The sequence below is a fragment of the Typopeltis vanoorti genome, chromosome 14 (assembly GCF_054136105.1).
Source record: "Typopeltis vanoorti isolate ZY-2024b chromosome 14, IOZ_Tvanoo_1.0, whole genome shotgun sequence".
Classification (NCBI taxonomy): Eukaryota; Metazoa; Arthropoda; class Arachnida; order Uropygi; family Thelyphonidae; genus Typopeltis; species Typopeltis vanoorti.
This window is the reverse complement of record NC_143562.1, coordinates 63,892,473-63,911,267: the sequence shown is the minus strand read 5'-3', so window position 1 is coordinate 63,911,267 and position 18,795 is coordinate 63,892,473. Positions and strand designations below refer to the sequence as shown.

The following is an 18,795-nucleotide window of genomic DNA, read 5'->3' as shown; positions in this document are numbered from 1 at the left end:
TCATGTACGAGTTAATCATTTTTATTGTTTCAAAAGAACAACATGGAGGGGAAAGCCGCTGTAAACATCCATTTTAATGTTTATTTTCACATGTTGCTTGGCAAGGTATTATATCTGATTACTTCATGAACAATTGTAGTTTTCTTGTGTTTTGTATTGAATTATAAATTAAGGTTGGTATGTTATACCAAATATATAACCAGAATTTGAATATTTGTGATTGATCATTCTACACAGAAGTAAATTGTACCGAAGTAGGGGAAGCCAGGTAGCCACTTCAGGTAAGTTAACTGTTTCAAGAATGTGGTGCGCGTAGATTTACAATTATATTGCAATTTTGAATGAACAAATCTTAATTAAGATCTCTTTAGCTAGTGTAACTTCCGTTATAATCACATGCGAAATTTTAAATGTTTGATGTATTAACAATTATATATATATATATGTAGAAAGTTTTTTGCCTTGGGTATATTATACGTTAAAGATACCAAGCAATTTTATAAGCTTGGTTTTAATCCTTTTTCCCAAGTAAGCAAACAAGTAAGTCAAGTTTGCGCCTGAACTATGTATAGGGTCTGAGGCAACGCGTCGTAAAGGTGGAGTAAGCGCTGATCACTTTCCCTTAGTATATCCCCTAATCCAAAGCACATCCCCCAGTGTTATGAAACTAGGAGTGAAACCTTATTAAATCTCTTGTATTTTTTTCTCAGTGTTTAAGTCAGTTAATAATTATAAACGTTGTTTAACCGAGTCAATTACTATGTAAATCATTACTTCAACCTTGGCATCTCTGGGTCTGGTTCCCACTGACAAGACCTCAATAAAGATTGAATAAAACATGGCTGGATAGGGTAATAGCATGGACTCTGTTATAAGAAATGTCACGGAGTCCATGCTAATGCCCAATCCAGCCGCGTTTTATTCTTGGCCAATACCAATGTTGAAGGACAAACAACATCAAATAGACTGGAACTCAACTTCAAACATCCATAAATGCTCCAAAAGAAATAGCTCTCAACCCTACCCATTTAAACAGCAATCTCAGTTACAGCCTGCCCGATTCACATAGCTCTGTAATCCAGTTTTGGCACACTCATGATATCATTCACATGCACAATGCTTCACACCAGAACTAACACTCAGACTGAATTTCAAACACAACCACTCGTAAACTCTGTTTTTGTCTAAAGTAAATATATTTTTAAGATGTTATTTTCTCCATGGTACTGTATTCACCTGATGAAGTCGGCATTTCCGATGAAACTAGTAGTGAAACCTTATTAAATCTCTTGTATTTTTTCTCGATATTTAAGTCAGTTAATAATTATAAACATATATATATATATATATATATATATAGTTTTTTTTAATGTTTTTTTGTTACATTCAACATAATTGATACAATGTTATTAAATTTATGTGAGTTCAGTGAAAAATGTTTTAAGTGTAAATCCAATTAAAAATTCTCCTGGGGGAGGTTTCTTGTACATTAAAATTCAGGATATTATTATTATTATTATTATTACGGGCAACTCTAGGGAGTCATTAGACTCATCGAGGGAGGCCCCAAATCATATTCATCACAACTATTCTACATTCATACAGTATCTATCATACCTCACCTTAAACTCATTCACTGTCACGGCATCCACCACAGACTCTGGGAGCACATTCCACTCATTCACCACTCTACAAGTAAAGAACCCAGCTCTAACATCTTTACTAACCACACTTTTGCCCAGTTTCCATGGATGTCCCCTAGTCCTCCCACAACCAGCCCTGTTCTCAAAAATATCTTCTGAATTAATTTTATAGAAACCCTTCAGTAATTTGAATGTCTCAATCATATCTCCCCTCCTCCGCCTATCAACCAATTTTTGCAACCCACAAATCCTCAACCTGTTCTCATAAGGTTCATTCCACAGACCTGCTATCATCTTGGTCACTCGCCTCTGGATCCTCTCCACCTCCTCCCCATCAAGAAGAAACCTAGGTGACCAAATCTGGGCACAGTAGTTGAGATGGGGTCTTATCAAGGCTCGATACAGAGGAACAATAACCTGCTTGTCTCTGCTTGTCAACGTATTCTTCAGTAACCAAGTGATTTGATCAGCTGATTTGGCCACTTTTGCAATGTGCCCCCTAAACTTCAACTCCGTATCCAACAACACTCCTAAATCTCGTGCCTCATCAATTTCCTGGAGTACAGTTCCACCAATGTAGTAATCTGCTGCTAATCTTTTCACCCCAAAACGTATAACCTTACATTTTGCCACATTAAATTGACATCCATTCACCTTAGCCCAGACCTCCAATCTATCCAAATCATCTTGCAAAATTTTGACGTCATCTGCATTCACTATTGCCCTACCCAACTTTGCATCATCCGCAAACAAATGAACTGTTCCTCTCAGATCCTTTCCTATATCATTAATGAACAGATTAAACAGCAGTGGGCCAAGAACAGATCCTTGTGGCACACCACTAGTCACAGGCCGTCTTGTGGATTCTACTCCTGAATAAACCACACTCTGATATCTCTCTGTCAACCACCCTCCTATCCATCTCACCAATCCTATATCCATCCCCATATGCTGCAATTTACTGATTAGAATTCCATGTGGTATCCTTTCAAAGGCCTTAGCAAGGTCCAATAGAATCACTGTAAACTCATTACCCTTATCCAGTTCAGCCGTCACGGTGTTATAATACGTGAGCAAGTTACTGAGGCATGACCTACCCTTCACATATTTATTTTCTATGTTCTTACCAAAGTCTTCCCGTGACTTTTGTTTAGCTAGTTTTACACACTGTTTAGCTTTCTTACATTTGTCTCTATATTCTTTAAGAGCACAAGCTGACTTATTTGCCTGGAAATTTTGATATGCTTGCTTCTTTTCCTTCACTTCCTGTTAAATTACCTGTGTCCACTATGGAGTTCTGATTTTTCTGTCCTTGCAGACAACTTCACCACATGCCTCTCTGGCTGAATCAATCAATGTTTTCTTCAGAGCTTGCCACTGAAGAAAACATTGATTTGGTTCCTGATCTCCACGGTTTGGTTCCTGTTCCCAAACTCTTTCATTTTTTCTTGAATAATGTTTGTGTATTTTAGTTTACAGTTCACATCTGAGAGTGTCTCAACTTTTCTTCGCTTTAAACTTTCTTACGTGTTCTTATTTTCAATATGAAATTCAATTTTAACCTACTCAAGACTAAATGGTGGTCACTTCCAGTTTCAAATTCTCTGTACATTCTCGTGTCCTGCACCATTGAGAATTGATCACTATCAACAATAACAGAGTCAATGATGCTTTTCCTATTGGGGTGCTTAAGGGTCAAAGCTGTATAACTGAGAGGAGACCTCCACATAGCCTTTAAAGGAATGTGGATAACCGACCAGGGTTTCTGACCTAATGTCCACTCCTCACCTTCTTGTGGTGCACCTTGTTGGGTATCTACCTGAATACTGAACGAACGAGGATGGGCTGGAAATTTGAGATTTAGCCGACCAAATTGTATTCCTATTGGCTTAAACCAAAATTCAAAATGTTGGTACAACATGACAAAATTTCATGCCGGCTGGGGCGTCGCCTGGTTAAACAAGGCCTTGTTGTTTTCGCCAGGGAACCAGGGTGAACAGCAAAAAGTCAGCTACTGGAACAAATCTGAAAACACACCCAACTCAACATCACCAAAGTTAAAGATCGGTACTATCAGCATAAGGAGCCGGAATGACAAAGAAATGGAGATAACTGAGGAATTAGATAAGTACCAGGTCGACATAATAGGGGTGACCGAAACAAACAAAGACAAAAACGGGTGAGCTCTTTCTGAGCAATAAATACAAAATATTATATTCAGGCAATGACAATCAAGGAAAAGAAGGAGTAGCCATAGTATTCAACACTAAATATGAGGCTAATCTTCTTGAATGGCAGACAGTCTCAAGTAGAGTAATGTGGGCAAATATGAGAATGGGGAACTGTACAATGAGACTTATTTGTGCCTATGGTTCCACAGAAGGTTCTGCTAAGGTAGAAGTGGAGGAGTTTTTTGATGCTTTAGAAAAAGCAACTGACACAATGAAAAAGGAAAATTTGGTCTTTGTTAGGGATCTAAATAGCAGAGTAGGAAATGATTGTCAGACATACAAAAATATTTTAGGAAAATTTGGAGAAAAGAGCAAAGCTAAAAATAATGGCAAATACCTGTTGGATTTCTGCTCAGGACATGGACTGGTTATTACTAATACCATGTTCCAACATAAAAATGTGCACAAATTCACATGGAGAGAAGAGGCAAGGAATAAGAAAAGTCTCATTGACTATGTTATTGATAGTGATGTTTTCTCCTTGGTGCAGGACACCAGAGTGTACAGAGGATTTGAAATTGGAAGTAATCACTATTTAGTTTTGAGCAGGATAAAATTGAATTTCATATCGAAAAGAATAACATGTAAGAAAGTTTTAAAGTGAATAAAAGTTGAGCAGCTCTCAGATGTGAACTGTAGACTAAAACACACAAAGATTATTGAAGAAAAAATGATAGGTTTGAGAACAGGAACCAAACCTTGGAGATTCAGTGGCAAGCCTTGAAGAAAACCCTGATTGATTCAGCCAAGGAGGTATGTGGTGAGGTTGTCTGCAAGGATAGAAAAATCAGAACTCCATGATGGACACTGGAAGTTAAAAGGTAGTGAATGAAAAGAAAAAAGCATATCAAACATTCCTGGCAAATAAATCAGCTTGTGCTCTTAGAGAATACAGAGACAAATGTAAGAAAGCTAAACACTGTGTAAAATAAAACTAGCTAAACAAAAGTCATGGGAGGACTTTGGCAAGAACATAGAAAATAAATATCAAGAAGGTGGCAAAATATTCTGGAGGTGGTTAAAGAAGCTTAGAAATGGAAGGAAAGAGTGCTGTAAAAGGAGTTAGAGATGATAAAATTGACATGAAAATGGGAGAAAAAGATATCCTTGAAGTATGGTGTAATTATTTTGAAAAATTGCTAAATGAAACCAGCAATGATGACAGCACAGTGATAAAAAACACTGACCAGGTATGCAATCAGGAATACATATCCATACTTGAAGTAGAAAAAGCCATCAAAAGTATGAAATGTGGAAATGCAGCTGGAGTAGATGATATTCGACCAGAAATGCTCAAGTACAGGGGTGTATAAAAGTCTTCCAGTGGCTGCACTGCATAGTTCAGAAGGCCTGGACGAAGGGATGAATTCCCGATGATTGGAGTAGAGCTCTCATAGTACCCATATATAAAAAGGGAAATAAAACTGAATGTGAGAATTACAGAGGTATTTCCCTACTGAGTGTTCCGGGCAAGATTTATGCCAGTATAATTGAGAAGAATTGTGGAAGAAAAGCTTCGTGAAGAACAAGCTGGGTTCAGGCCAAATAGAGGCTGTCAGGATCAGATCTTCACTTTACGACAAATAGTTGAGAAAGCATGGGAATATAACACAGATCTGTATTTAAGTTTTGTCGATATGGAAAAGGCATATGACAAGGTGCTAAGAGAGAAGCTATTCAATACGCTACAGTTATATGGTGTCAATGGGGCATTATATCAAGCAATACTTAGTCTTTATTTGAGTTGCAAGTCAGCAGTTAGAATTAAAGGAAGTACAGGAAGATGATTTAATGTTAAATCTGGTGTGAGACAAGGATGTACATTATCCCCTCTGTTATTCATTATCTATATGGATCACATTATGAAGGAAAGTGGTATTAAACATGATATCAAAATTGGAGATGTTAATGTCAGCTCTTTGCTTTATTCAGACTATGTTATACTTCTAAATAAATCCACTGCAAGATTCCCTGACTAAATTGAATAACTGTTGTAATAACTATGGTATGAAGGTCAGCAATAAGACAATTAGGCAGTATTATTGAAACTGTCAACTGCGTTGTGAACAGAGAACCTGTGGAACAAGTAAAACATTTCAGCTACTTAGACACGATTTTTAGTGAAGATGGTAAATTAAATATAGAAATAGACAACAGAATCAACAAAGCTGGTATGGTTGGAAGTCAATTGAATAAATTCATATGGAATAAGAGAGAAATTAGTCGGATCACTAAATTAGCTTATACAAGACAGTGTTCAAACCAGTTTTAACTTATGAATCTGAGAACTGGGTTAGAAGTAAAACATTTAATCAAAGACTAGAGACCGCAGATATGAGAGTCCTGAGAAAGATTAGAGACGTGAACAGATGGCAATATCATATTAAAAATGAGGATATTAGGAAAGAACTTGACATTGTCAGCATCCAGGAATGCATTAGCAGAGCTAATCTCAGGTGGTATGGTCACTTAAATAGAATGGACAAGGAAAGAGCAAAACAAGTGTTCTCTGCCAGATTGGCAGGAAGACCAAGATATAGGTGGATTGATACGATACGAAGTGCCTTAGACGATAGAAATATAAGATCTGATAATGTTGTAGTCTTGACAAATAACAGACTGATTTGGAGGAAAATTGTAGATAGGAAGTTAGTAATGATGTAATTTTTGTTTCATTTAGTACTATCATATCCTGTACATCCCTTGAGGGTACGTGGCAGGAATTTGATGATGATGATGCTTTTCCTATTCCTTGCCTCTTCTGTCCATATGAATTACGTATATGGGTAGTGGGTTGGGAAAGGAAAAACGTGTTTACATTTGATTTAAAAGCTTCTATGTGGTATTCCTTTGGAAATATGTCAGAGGGGAAACTATTCCACAGTACAGCAGTAGCAGGGGTGAAGGAGGCAGAAAAGAAACTTGTTCTGTAGGTTTCAAGGTGTACTGTGAAAGGATGTTGGGAAACAGCTGTACTTGTTCCAATGGACTTAGTGCAGAGTGAGGAAATTATTGATGCTGTTTCAGATGAACATTTCCCATGAAATATTTATATAATATACAAATTGCAGAGACCAAATGTCTATGTGAGAGTGAGGGGAGCAAGTTGGTAAGAGATGGGTCATTTATTAGTCTAATTGCTCTCCTCTGTATTGAGTCAAGCATTTTGATGGAACCTTTTGGAGCCCCACTCCAAATGTGAGAGCAGTATTCGATAGCTGGGCAGATTTGCAATTTGTATAAGGTCAACAGCTGTTTAGAGGTGAAGTAATGTCTTGAGTGAAATAGAAAACCTAGTTTTTTGGAAGCTGAGGATACAATGGTTGTGATGTGTTTATGTCAGGGTAATTCCGAGAAGAGAAATCTCATCTTGTCTGGGAATTTGAGTGTTATTAAAAATAATGCTGAGAGAAAATTGTTCTTTTTTGTGAGAAATAAGACAGAACTGGGTTTTACTATCGTTGAAGTTGACAAGGTTACTTAGCCCCATTGGAGGATGGCTTGGAGGTCAGAATTAAGGGCAGTGGTGGTTGATGCTCTGTGGGTTGAAGTGAGTTGTGTAGAGTAGGGTTTGTCAAATGAAAGGAAGGAGTGCAATGTGCTGTCATCTGCAAAATTGTGTATTGGGTTGGAGGTCAACTGAAGTAGTAGCACTGCGAAACTCCCAGGTGAATGTTTCACTTGATGTCTGGCGATTTCCATGAACCACCTTCTTCAACGCTCGACGGTCCCAGTCCGCCATTAAACATGGCATACCCAACCGTGGTTTTGTTGTGATTGTGCCTTCACGTTTCCACTTCATTATCACGTCAACTATTGACTTGGGCAACTTGAGGAGGGTTGAAATGTCTCTGACAGATTTCTTACTGATGTGGCAACCAACTAGTCCACGTTCAAAGTCACTGAGCTCCCTTGACCTACCCATTCTGCTCGTACTTCTTATCACTGAATAACACACAGCTCCTTGCCTCCTTTTATACCAGTAATGAGGTTGTAGTGACATCTAGATATCAGTTTACGAATTATAGAGGGGTGTCCAGATACTTTTGATTAGATAGTGTATTATAGGTTTCCAAATAACTTTTGTAGGTGGGAGCAGCATAGAAAAAACTATTGGGTATGTGTGTTTATACACACACGTGTGTGTGTGTGTGTGTGTGTGTTTGTTTACAGAGAGAAAGAAAGAATTTTTCACTTATGCAACGTTGATCTATGTAATCAAATGGATAATTGGTCTGTGAATTAGTTGTTAATTTGTTATGACTGTTGCAACTAATTTAGATTGCTTCATTATATTTATTTTATTTTATTCATATGGGATCCCCCCCATTCCTCCACTGACTGGTTGAGCCCTCCTAATAAGGGATTAAGTATGTGTTTTATTAGTTGATCTGTGTGTGTGTGTGTGTGTTCGTGGGCAGTTTGCCTGTTCTGAGGGACGAAAAACCCGAGTTTCTGGGGGAAAACCCTCTACCTCCATGTGAGATCGGTTAACTCACCTTTAGTCAGAGGAGACCAGATAAAGGTTCCTTGCATCATGGACAGGAATCAAACCCAGCTCTTTCCAACCAAAGGTCTTTGTCTATACCGATTGAGTTATGGAGCTAGATTGCTTCATGAATTATGTACAGTTGATTGGTGATAGGTACTATTTTGAAGTATGTACGCTACTTTGATTATATCACAACCTATAATAATGTCATTGCTGCAGTGTATAATTGATAAAAGTTTTTTTTTCTCCAATGGACTGGAAAGAGATTGCATAGAGGGGTGAATCCTGGTTCCTGTTATTTTATGAGATGGAAGGAAAAGTATATGGTGGCAACTATACAGAGCTGTGTACTTATGTTTAGTCACAACAAAACAAGGCTGTGGAGTGGAGTGATTCTAGGACATGTATTTTTGGCACTTTTTAGTCCCCCACCCCAGATATGAATAGAGAAAGGACTGAATGGTTCAGCTTGCCTGAACATAATTGCTGACTAAATACATCTGTTCGTTTGCTATTTACTCTGCAACTGATAGACTTCTAACAGGATAATATGCCATGTTAGAGGACTTGTGTCATTGGAATAGTTTCAAAACAAGATAATGACTTGGAACATGATAATGGATTGGTTATTTCAGTCACTAGATCTTAATTCCATTGATCTTTTTGGGGTGTGTTGGAAATAAGATGTTCATGACAGGGATCGTTGCCAGCAATTTTGATGAAATTACAAGTATTTATCATGTCTATTTCTGATAGGATAATCATCATTGTCATCAAACCTCTATGGAGTCAAAAGACTCATCATTTGACATCATACACACACACACACACACACACAGTCATCATACCATGCATTAATCGTTTCCACACTCAGGCAGTGCATTCCAGTCGCCCATCACTCTCCTTGCAAAAAAAACTACTCTCACCTGCTTCTTACATCCTCCTTATGCAGCTTCCAGGGCTATCCTTCCCCTCCCCTTTCTATGAAAAACCTCATCCATGTAAATATAATAATTACCCTTTACCAATTTATATGTCTCGATCATAACCCCCTTCCCCAACTTCTTATCCACTAGAATCTGCAAATTGCATTTCCTCAATTTGTCTTCGTGTTCAACATTCCAGAGATCAGAAATCACATTAATAAATTATCTCTAGATGATTGACTAAGATGAGTCTACAGACATGCAGCAGTTTGGCCTAAAACCAATCTGCATGTTTGGAGTTATGATTAAAATGTTAGAGAAGTTAGTGAGAACCAAAATTCAAGCTTGGTTGAAAATAGCAACATTCTGTTTGATGGACAGCATGGATTTGTTAAAGCACTCTACTTACTCTTAGCATAGTGCTAAGTAGCGCTAAGTTTTACCACTATACTTACTTTTCACCTAATGAAGCAGAACAATTTTGACCTCTTTCCACTCCTTTGGAACTTGACCTAATGTATAACTCACATTAAAATAAGTATGTTAAATATGTTAACTCTCTGGGACATTCCATCAACACATACAGTGATATATAAGTTACAGAGCCTCGTGAATAGGAGGAAGGGGGGTGGATATGATTGCGACATATAAGCTAGTCAGGGTTTGTTATCGGATCGACATGAAAGAGATTTTTCATAGAATGGGAGAGGCAGGATAGAACAAGAGGCCATTGCTGGAAACTGTATAAGGAGAGTGTGAGCAGAGGAGTGAGGAATAAGTTCTTTGCATGAAGAGTGGTTGGTGAGTGCAATGCATTGCCTGAGTGTTGTGAATGTAGACACATTAAATCAGTTTAAAGCATGGTTAGATGAGCATTGTGTGCAATAGTGTGTACTTCTGGTGAGGCTCTGACTTCATGGAGGTCAAATGTTAATAATAATAATATCATTATGCTTTATAGCCTTATTAGTATTAAGTTTACTCAGTTCCTTGCATAAATTTGCTCACTTACCATCAGTGGCTCCTCCTTCATTCCTACAGCTCTCAAGTTCTACATGATGTTACTTTAATAAGGATGAAATACTTTTATGAATTGCTCATTTAACATCTCAATTATATCCTACTCAGTGGTTATCATTCTACTATTTTCAGGACCTGACTCCCCCATTTCTATCTTGTATTTTTGCTCTCTCATTCCTTTCACTCTCACTACTCACCTCTCAATCTCTCTTGACCTGAGCTGTTCTTGCTTTTTTACATCCTCTTACTTCCTTTGATCTTCTGTTCATTTCAGTCATTACTCTTCCAACAACAGCCTCTCCAGCTTACTCATACCAAAACCATTGATATGTATCCATCTCTTATACAGTTTTACCTGTCCCTCAGATTCATTCCACATGTTCACAAATGTGTGTGGAGTGCTTCTGGAATCCTGTATCAGTGTAGTATTTTATCATGGGTGTTCTGAAAGCCCATAATGGTTTAACATGCTGTTACATGGAATAACTCTGGTAAACCAGCTAATAGGTGTACGTAGTTTCCTGATAGTTTGCTGAAGTATATACAGTTGTCTGAAGATGATGCAAAATCAAAAGGAGTCAAGAAATGCTGATGTTAAGCTATAAAGGAGGATTAGAATAGGGTGGCAGTGTGGACATATGTTTCAGCTTCCAACTCAGGATTAGTAAGTGTAAAGATCTACATCAGAAGACAAGGGATAGAATGGTATGCAGTCTGTTGGTGAAAATATAGATGTATGGTGGAGGTTGAAAAGATAAAGGAGTTGTAAGTTAGGAGATTTGAGAGAATCTTGGGGTTAGCATAACATATTGCTACTTACAAGCAGCATTAAAAATTAAAGTACTTTAGCCATTTTATACAACATTATTGGATAAAGCATAATAATCCCCACAAATCAGCCATTCCACCATTTTTGAAGTTATACCTACATTACATTTTAATTCAATTAGTTCTTATTATTTGTCAGTGGCTCAGCATTGCAAATAAATGCATCAGCAGTATATCTTAATACAGCATAGAATTCACAATTTTATCAAAGCATATTTAAATATGTTCGTCTCTTCAAAGAAAGCTCTGAAGCTTATTACTCTTGGAATCTTAATCACAGCAGTGGACTTTGTTACCACATTTAAGAAATTGTCATTTATAATTGCATAAAATGTTGCTTTCTCCCTAAGTTCCTAATAGTGTTATTGTTTGTAGCTAGTATATGCTCAGCTGCATATTTATAAAGACAAACAATGTTACAGCACGAAGTTATGAAGTTCCATTTCAAAACCAAGCTGGATCACCATCTGTCAATTGTACAACTTCAATTAAGATGGTAAGCAAGTATGCTATTGCCAATTAATGAATAAATAACCCTCACTAAGATACTTAAGTTTGACTCATAATTTCATTCTGACTTTGATTATTCTGTCTGATACCCAAGTATAATCCGAGATTTTGTTTTTCCATTTTTTATTAATCCAAATTGCAACACCAGATGAAGCCCATTTGTTTTCTAGGATTCTGGAGAGGATCATAACATAATCTTCCAGAATTTGAGATCTCTTCTTTTTCTTTTTTGTCTCAGTTATTTCTGCTATATCAATGTTTCTATTTTTTAGTTCTCTGTTTAGCTCATCAATTTTGTGTGTGATTCCACAGACATTCCAAGTAGCTATTTTTAATTTTTCAAAGAGAAGTCCCTGTCCGTTGGCCGGGTCATTTCCAATTAAATCCATCCTATTTTTCTTCTTTGGAGCTTTGCAAGTAATGTAATTTCCCCTGGATAGGCTACCAACCTTTTGCAGGGCGAGTTTGATGGTGGGGCTGCCACATTAAGGCTTCTGAACTTGCCTTCTGGGAGGGAAAGCAGATTCCCCACTGTGAGAGATATGGGTCTCTTACAATGAGTCTTATGATTCCAAGGAGGGCTGAATCATAATAATAATAATAATAACTGTGCATGTTATCTCTGGAAGTTTTACTTCATTGAAATAGTGAATTGGACAATATATAGAAAATAAATTGTAAGAATAAGTATGAAATCAAACATAAATTGTAATCGTATGAATGACTGTTATTTAGATTTGTTATAATCAAGGATTTGAGTAATATTTCATTGTATGCTACAGAAATTTCGGTGTGACTAAAATTAAAATGAACACTGCTTTCACCAAAGTTTAGTCAGAGATGTAACACAAAGATACTAAACTCATGAACTGTTTATTTATGCTAATAGGATTATGTAGATAGAATTTTATTCTTCAAAACTGGATTATGATTTGACAAGTAAGATCAAAATGCACAAAAATGGCTACCAACATTTACATTGCTATTTTTTAAGTTGATATTTTAACCACTTCTTTTTTTGAATATGAATAGTTGTTGTTTTTATTTTCACTGAATATACGAATAAAAATTGCTGTAATGATGGTGATTATTTATTTTGTAGAATTGCTAATGGAAGGATGGAAGAAAGTCACATTGAACTCTTTATTGAAACACTAACAGGTACTGCATTTGAGCTTAGAGTTTCTCCACTTGAAACTGTCATTTCCATCAAAGCTAAAATTCAGTATTTGGAAGGTAATTAAATGAGATTTTGCAATATCACTTTAAACATAAATAATTGATTATATAATTTAAAGAATATTATTTATACTTGTGAGGTATTATTTTGATTTTATTGTCCTGTATATTCATATGTACTATTCTCCAACATTATTATTTTTAGATGGGCACCTTAAATGGTCATAAATTATTAGATCCACCTTAACTGGACATTAGTCTCCTGGTGGAAACTTATGTCCATGTAAGATGCCAATGGCATGAACTCTACAAAATGTCTAAATTTTTATTTATATCTGGATGTGGACTGCAGAGTTTAGTGGATAGAAGAAGGAGAGGTGATATGATTGAGACTTTTAAACTGTTGAGAGGTGGTTACAGGGTTGACACTGGGAAGTTCTTTCGCTTGGTTGAACAGTGGGAAGGAGTGATAACAAGAGGCCATCCCTGGAAGTTACGAAAGGAAACTATTTGCAAGAGGGTGAGGAGTGGTTTCTTTGCATGGAGGGTGGTTGAACCATGGAATGCATTGCCTGATGGAGTGGTGAGAGCGAGAATAGTCAATGAGTTTAAGGAGTGGTATGATAGACTTTGTGTTTCTCAGTGGGGGACCTCCCCTTGATGAGTCTTGATAGACTTTGTGTTTCTTAGGAAGGACCTCCCATGATGAGTCTTTTGACTCCATGGAGACCTGAATAATAATAATAATACACATAACTAAAACTAGAATATGTTCAGAATCAGTGTTTTATTTGTGAGGAGAAAACCAACACACAGCTATAATAAATTTAGTTTAATCCTTTATCTGAAGTGTGAGCAAACAAAGTTTGCGCCTGAAAATATCTTCAAGACTGAGGTAAGGTAGTACAACACTGGGAAACTCGGAGCAAAGGTGGACCAAGCTAACATCACTCCTATCTCAGTATCTCCCATAATGCAAAACACATCTTGCAGATATGTATAATGTTATGCATTAAGGGAGGGCCACTACCCAGACCGGTTTCGACCTTTATAGGTCTTGTCAGTGGGAGCCAGGCCCAGAAGTGGAGATACTAAGGCAGAAGATAATGGAGACCTGAATAATAATAATAATACACATAACTAAGACTAGAATATGTTCAGAATCAGTGTTTTATTTGTGAGGAGAAAACCAACACACAGCTATAATAAATTTAGTTTAATCCTTTATCCGAAGTGTGAGCAAACAAAGTTTGTGCCTGAAAATATCTTCAGGACTGAGGTAAGGTAGTACAACACCGGGCAACTCGGAGCAGCACACAGCTATAGTGGAGTGGTGATTTGATGAATGAGATTTTGCAATATCACTTTAAACATAAATAATTGATTATATAATTTAAAGAATATTATTTATACTTGTGAGGTATTATTTTGATTTTATTGTCCTGTATATTCATATGTACTGTTCTCCAACATTATTATTTTTAGATGGGCACCTTAAATGGTCATAAATTATTAGATCCACCTTAACTGGACATTAGTCTCCTGGTGGAAACTTATGTCCATGTAAGATGCCAATGGCATGAACTCTACAAAATGTCTAAATTTTTATTTATATCTGGATGTGGACTGCAGAGTTTAGTGGATAGAAGAAGGAGAGGTGATAACTCACTCAGTGCTTTGGGAAAAAAAAATAGGTGAATGATATATTAACTAATCTTCACTGTAGCCAAACTACGGGATGTCCCAAAAGTCGCCATACATAGGGAAAATGTGCAATTGTAAATAAATGTACCTTTATTTACAAAATATTCTCTACGTGTTGGCCACCTCTTTCTACACATGCACAAAGTCTTCTCTCCCACTCATGGCAAACACATTCCAAGATATCTGTGGTTATGCAAGTAATTATATTTCGAATGCATTCCTTTAAATGATCCATGTTTCTAATACTTTCCTTGTACACCATGGCTTTTAATTGGCCCCACAAGTAAAAGCCGAGTGGAGAAAGATCAGGGGGGGATCTCACAGGCGATTTCACGGGACCGTGCGACCAATTTATGAACATGGAAACTGTCGATCCAACCATTGCCGTATGCTGATACCATAATAAGGTGGTATCCTGATGTGTTGAAAATAAGATGGAAACTCTCTATCTTCATTTAAGAGCGACTGCATTATGTTATCCTGTAACATGTTTAAATAAAGGTCAGCAGTAAGATTTGTGTCAAAGAAAACAGGTTCAACAATTCTGTTGCCCCATATCCCGCACCACACTATCACTTTTCCAACACCTTGCATTTTTGACTGGAGTGATAGCAACCCAAACTCATCCAGTTTGGGTTGCTATCACTCCAGTAATGTAGGTTTCGGCAGTTGACTTCTCTGCTGACATAAAAAGTGGCTTCATCAGTAAAGAGGATCGCAGCTGTGAAGTTTATATCTTCACCCAGTTTCTTTAGAGCCCATTCACAAAATTCAAGCCTCTTTTCTGGGTCGTCTTCACTAAGATGGTGTAACATTTGCATTTTGTATGGATGCCATTTTTCATAATGCACTGAATACTCGATCTGCTGATACCAGCTTCTGCAGATAATCGTCGTATGCTTTTTTGCGGACTCCCTGCAAATGCTGCCAATACCTTTGACGGTTGTGCCTTCGTCAGTCAGTGGACGTACGCTTCTGTATTGATCCGCAACACTTCCAGTTTTTCTTGAACTTCTCAATAAGTTTGGCAACAGTGTCGTGTGTTGATGTGCTTGCCATGTTTCTTGTTAAAGTCCATTGCAACCTTGCGACAGCTCCCCGAACCAGCCACGAGATTTCAGTACGCTCTTCTTTTGACAGTGGCATTCTTTTAGGGTATCTGAAAGTATAAAAAATATATAAATATAAAAAATATTAAAATATAAATTGCACTACCAGGTGTTGGCTTACGCTTGGGCTCGCTGAACTTTATATAGTTTCTATATTCAGCATGAAACTCTTAGATTAGATTTATATCTTTGAGTTCCTTATTCGGCTTTGAAATAATGTGGGATTTAATATCTCCTTAATTTAAATAATTTTTACATCACTGAATTGAAGCCTCTGGGCTCTTTATTTTAAATAATTTATTGGTACACCTTCTTGGCAATTCGTATAGCAGAGTATATATATATGTAAGTTCTGTTCACTACCATCTTAGTATTATTCAGGTCTACCTATTCACTGATGAGACCTCAAAAAAGGTCGAAACCAGTCTGGGTAGTGACCTTCTCTCATAATGTAGAACAGTAATACATCTCCTAGGAGCTGTTGTTTTACATTATGGGTAAATACTAAGAACAGTGATCGGAGCTTGCTCCAGCTTTGCAGTGAGTTGCCCTAGCATTGCACTACCAGGTGTTGGCATGCGTTTGGACTCGTCGAACTTTATATAGTTTCTATATTCGGCATGAAACTCTTAGATTAGATTTCTATCTTTGAGTTCCTTATTCGGCTTTGAAATAATGCGAGATTTAATTTAATTTAATTTAAATCATTTTTACATCGCTGAATTGAAGCCTCCTAGCTCTTTATTTTAAATAAAATATAAGTTTGTTAATTTTTTCTATGTATGGCAACTTTTGGAACACATATACATATATGGGATACTTCCTAACAGTCTAAAGACTCATATCATAGGAAGACACTCCACCCTCTGCAACCCATATATAAACTATGCCCGAATCCAACTACGCACACACACACACACACACAGTGCATTTTTTGTATTGTATTTAAGGTGGCAGTGGTATATAAACTTCACAAAATACCCATCATATTTGGGTATTGTGTGTGTGTGTGTGTGTGTGTGTGTGTGTGTGTGTTATCACAATTTCACCAGCAGCATTATAAGATAGCTTATGTAAATTCATTCAGCTTACCTTCTTATTTATTTTTTCTCACCTTTTTTATTTATTTTTATTGTTTCTTAGTTATACATAGACACAATACCAACATGCTCAGTAATGCCAAATTAGATAATCACTATATTTAAATTTTAATTAACTTATCCTCCAGTCATAACTCATAATGAATGATATTCCACATGTTATCTATCCATTAAAAAATAAACTTTGTATATTTGTTCTAACCTTTAATATCCTTTTATAATTGTCTAGTAGAGCTTGGTTCAACCAAATCAGTGAATTCTAACTATTTATCTTATATATACCCAGAATTAATTATCAACTTTAATTACATCTCCTCTCCAGCTCCTGTTAGATAAATTCATCAGATTGCAACTAACGAACAGATTCTCATAATTATCATGATCCCTCTACATAATTAGACTTCTGAATACCCTTGATTTTCTTGACATCTTTTAAAAACCTTGGAGAATAAAGCTAGAAGTGATAATAAAAATATTGGATTAACTAGGTACTTGTATAATGTTATCATTATTACTTCTTTTCTGCTATAGGTAAAGCTTATTTTAATCAATAATTTAGTTTATATCCATCTATTATTATCTTCTAACTGAATCAAATATACTGGCATTTCCTTATTAACAATGTGAATTGTTCACATTAAACAATTCAAATGCACATTATGAACAATGATTTTAAATTTAAATCTAATGTGAATTTTAAACATGTATTGTGTTGTTATTATTATTATTATTATTATTCCTGATACCTCCAAGGAGTCCAAAGACTCATCGCGGGAGGACACTTACAACTGTCTCAACCAACCACTACACTGAACCTCTACTACGAATCATCTCCATCTACTGCCCACTTCGACCACCACCACACCTAGTATTTTTTGTCTGTAAATTGCGTGTGTTCTGAAGGGCCGATTTGCCTGTATGCGGGATGAAAAACCCGAATTTCTGGGAGAAAAAAACCCTACTACCTCCGTATGAGATAGGCTAACTCATCTTCGATTAGTATCATTATTCGATGTTATCATTATTAGTATTACTAGTGGAGTTATATGAAGAACTGCACCAATATCTTGTCTGTATACTGTATTCTTTTTAATGAGAATTCCACATATGAAAGGTTACCAGAGTAGTATATAACTGAAGGCTTAGATAATCTGGCTTGCCAACTGTGGAAAATAACATGGCATGTTGACAACTTTATATAGAGTAATATGGAAAATTTTCAAAATAAAGAATTCTGCAAGGTGGCTTATCTATATTTGTTGTTCTGTTAGAGGTGCCAGGAAGGAATAAAGATCTTTTCTGTATTATTGAAAATGCAACTGAAATAAAAAGAAACAAAAAATCTAGTTTTGAAGACTTGACTGCTAAGAAACAAATTTCAGAGCTACAGAAGCGTTATAAATGAATTTGGGAAAAAACACAAAGTGAAAATAGTTGAAAATTAATCTAGATTTCTACTCCACACATAGGCTCATATCTCATCAAAAATAACAAAAAGATAATATGAAAAGGCTTATTAATTGCTGTTTATTATTGTGGATAGTAATATATATATATATATATATCTACCCTATATATGTAAAATGATAGGCCTTTTTATGTCACGTTTTTTGAAACGTTTTGAAAATCAGGGGCTAACCTGAGTGTCAAGTCATCAGAATTCAAGTAGAACTGGCCTACCAGTCCAACTTGGGGGGGTTGGGCGCCCTAGGTGCAGGGGAACCCCCCTTTTCGAGTTTTCAAAATTTGAGTTATCAGAATTCAAGGAGAACCGACCTACCATCAGAAACTCGGGGGGGGGGGGGGCAGAACCCCCTTTCTCTTCAAAATTTGAGTCATTAGAATTCAAGGAGACCCGGCCTACCAGTCTGGAACACGGGGGTTTGGGTGTAGCCCCCTAGTGTATATATATATATATATATAATAACATGAGAATCAAGAGTTTTAGACTTGGTCATACTTACCCTCCCCCCATTGGTGATGACAGTGACCATGTAATCCTGACTTGGGAGATGAATAGGCATGTGGAGGTATCGAAACAGAAAGAATTTTG

The 18,795-nt window shown here is 36.6% G+C and overlaps 1 protein-coding gene across 1 annotated transcript in view; it reads left to right on the top strand.

Annotated features, from left to right (window-relative positions):
• Positions 1–248: 248 nt before the first annotated feature.
• LOC150099545 (AN1-type zinc finger protein 4-like) overlaps positions 249–18,795 on the top strand; it is a 167,729-nt gene continuing 149,182 nt past the window's right edge. Inside the window, exons 1-2 of the mRNA XM_090403455.1 lie at positions 249–281; positions 12,753–12,886. Of these exons, the coding sequence (XP_090259581.1) occupies positions 12,769–12,886 (118 nt within the window). The 5' untranslated portion in view covers positions 249–281; positions 12,753–12,768. The remainder of the gene's footprint in view (positions 282–12,752; positions 12,887–18,795) is intronic.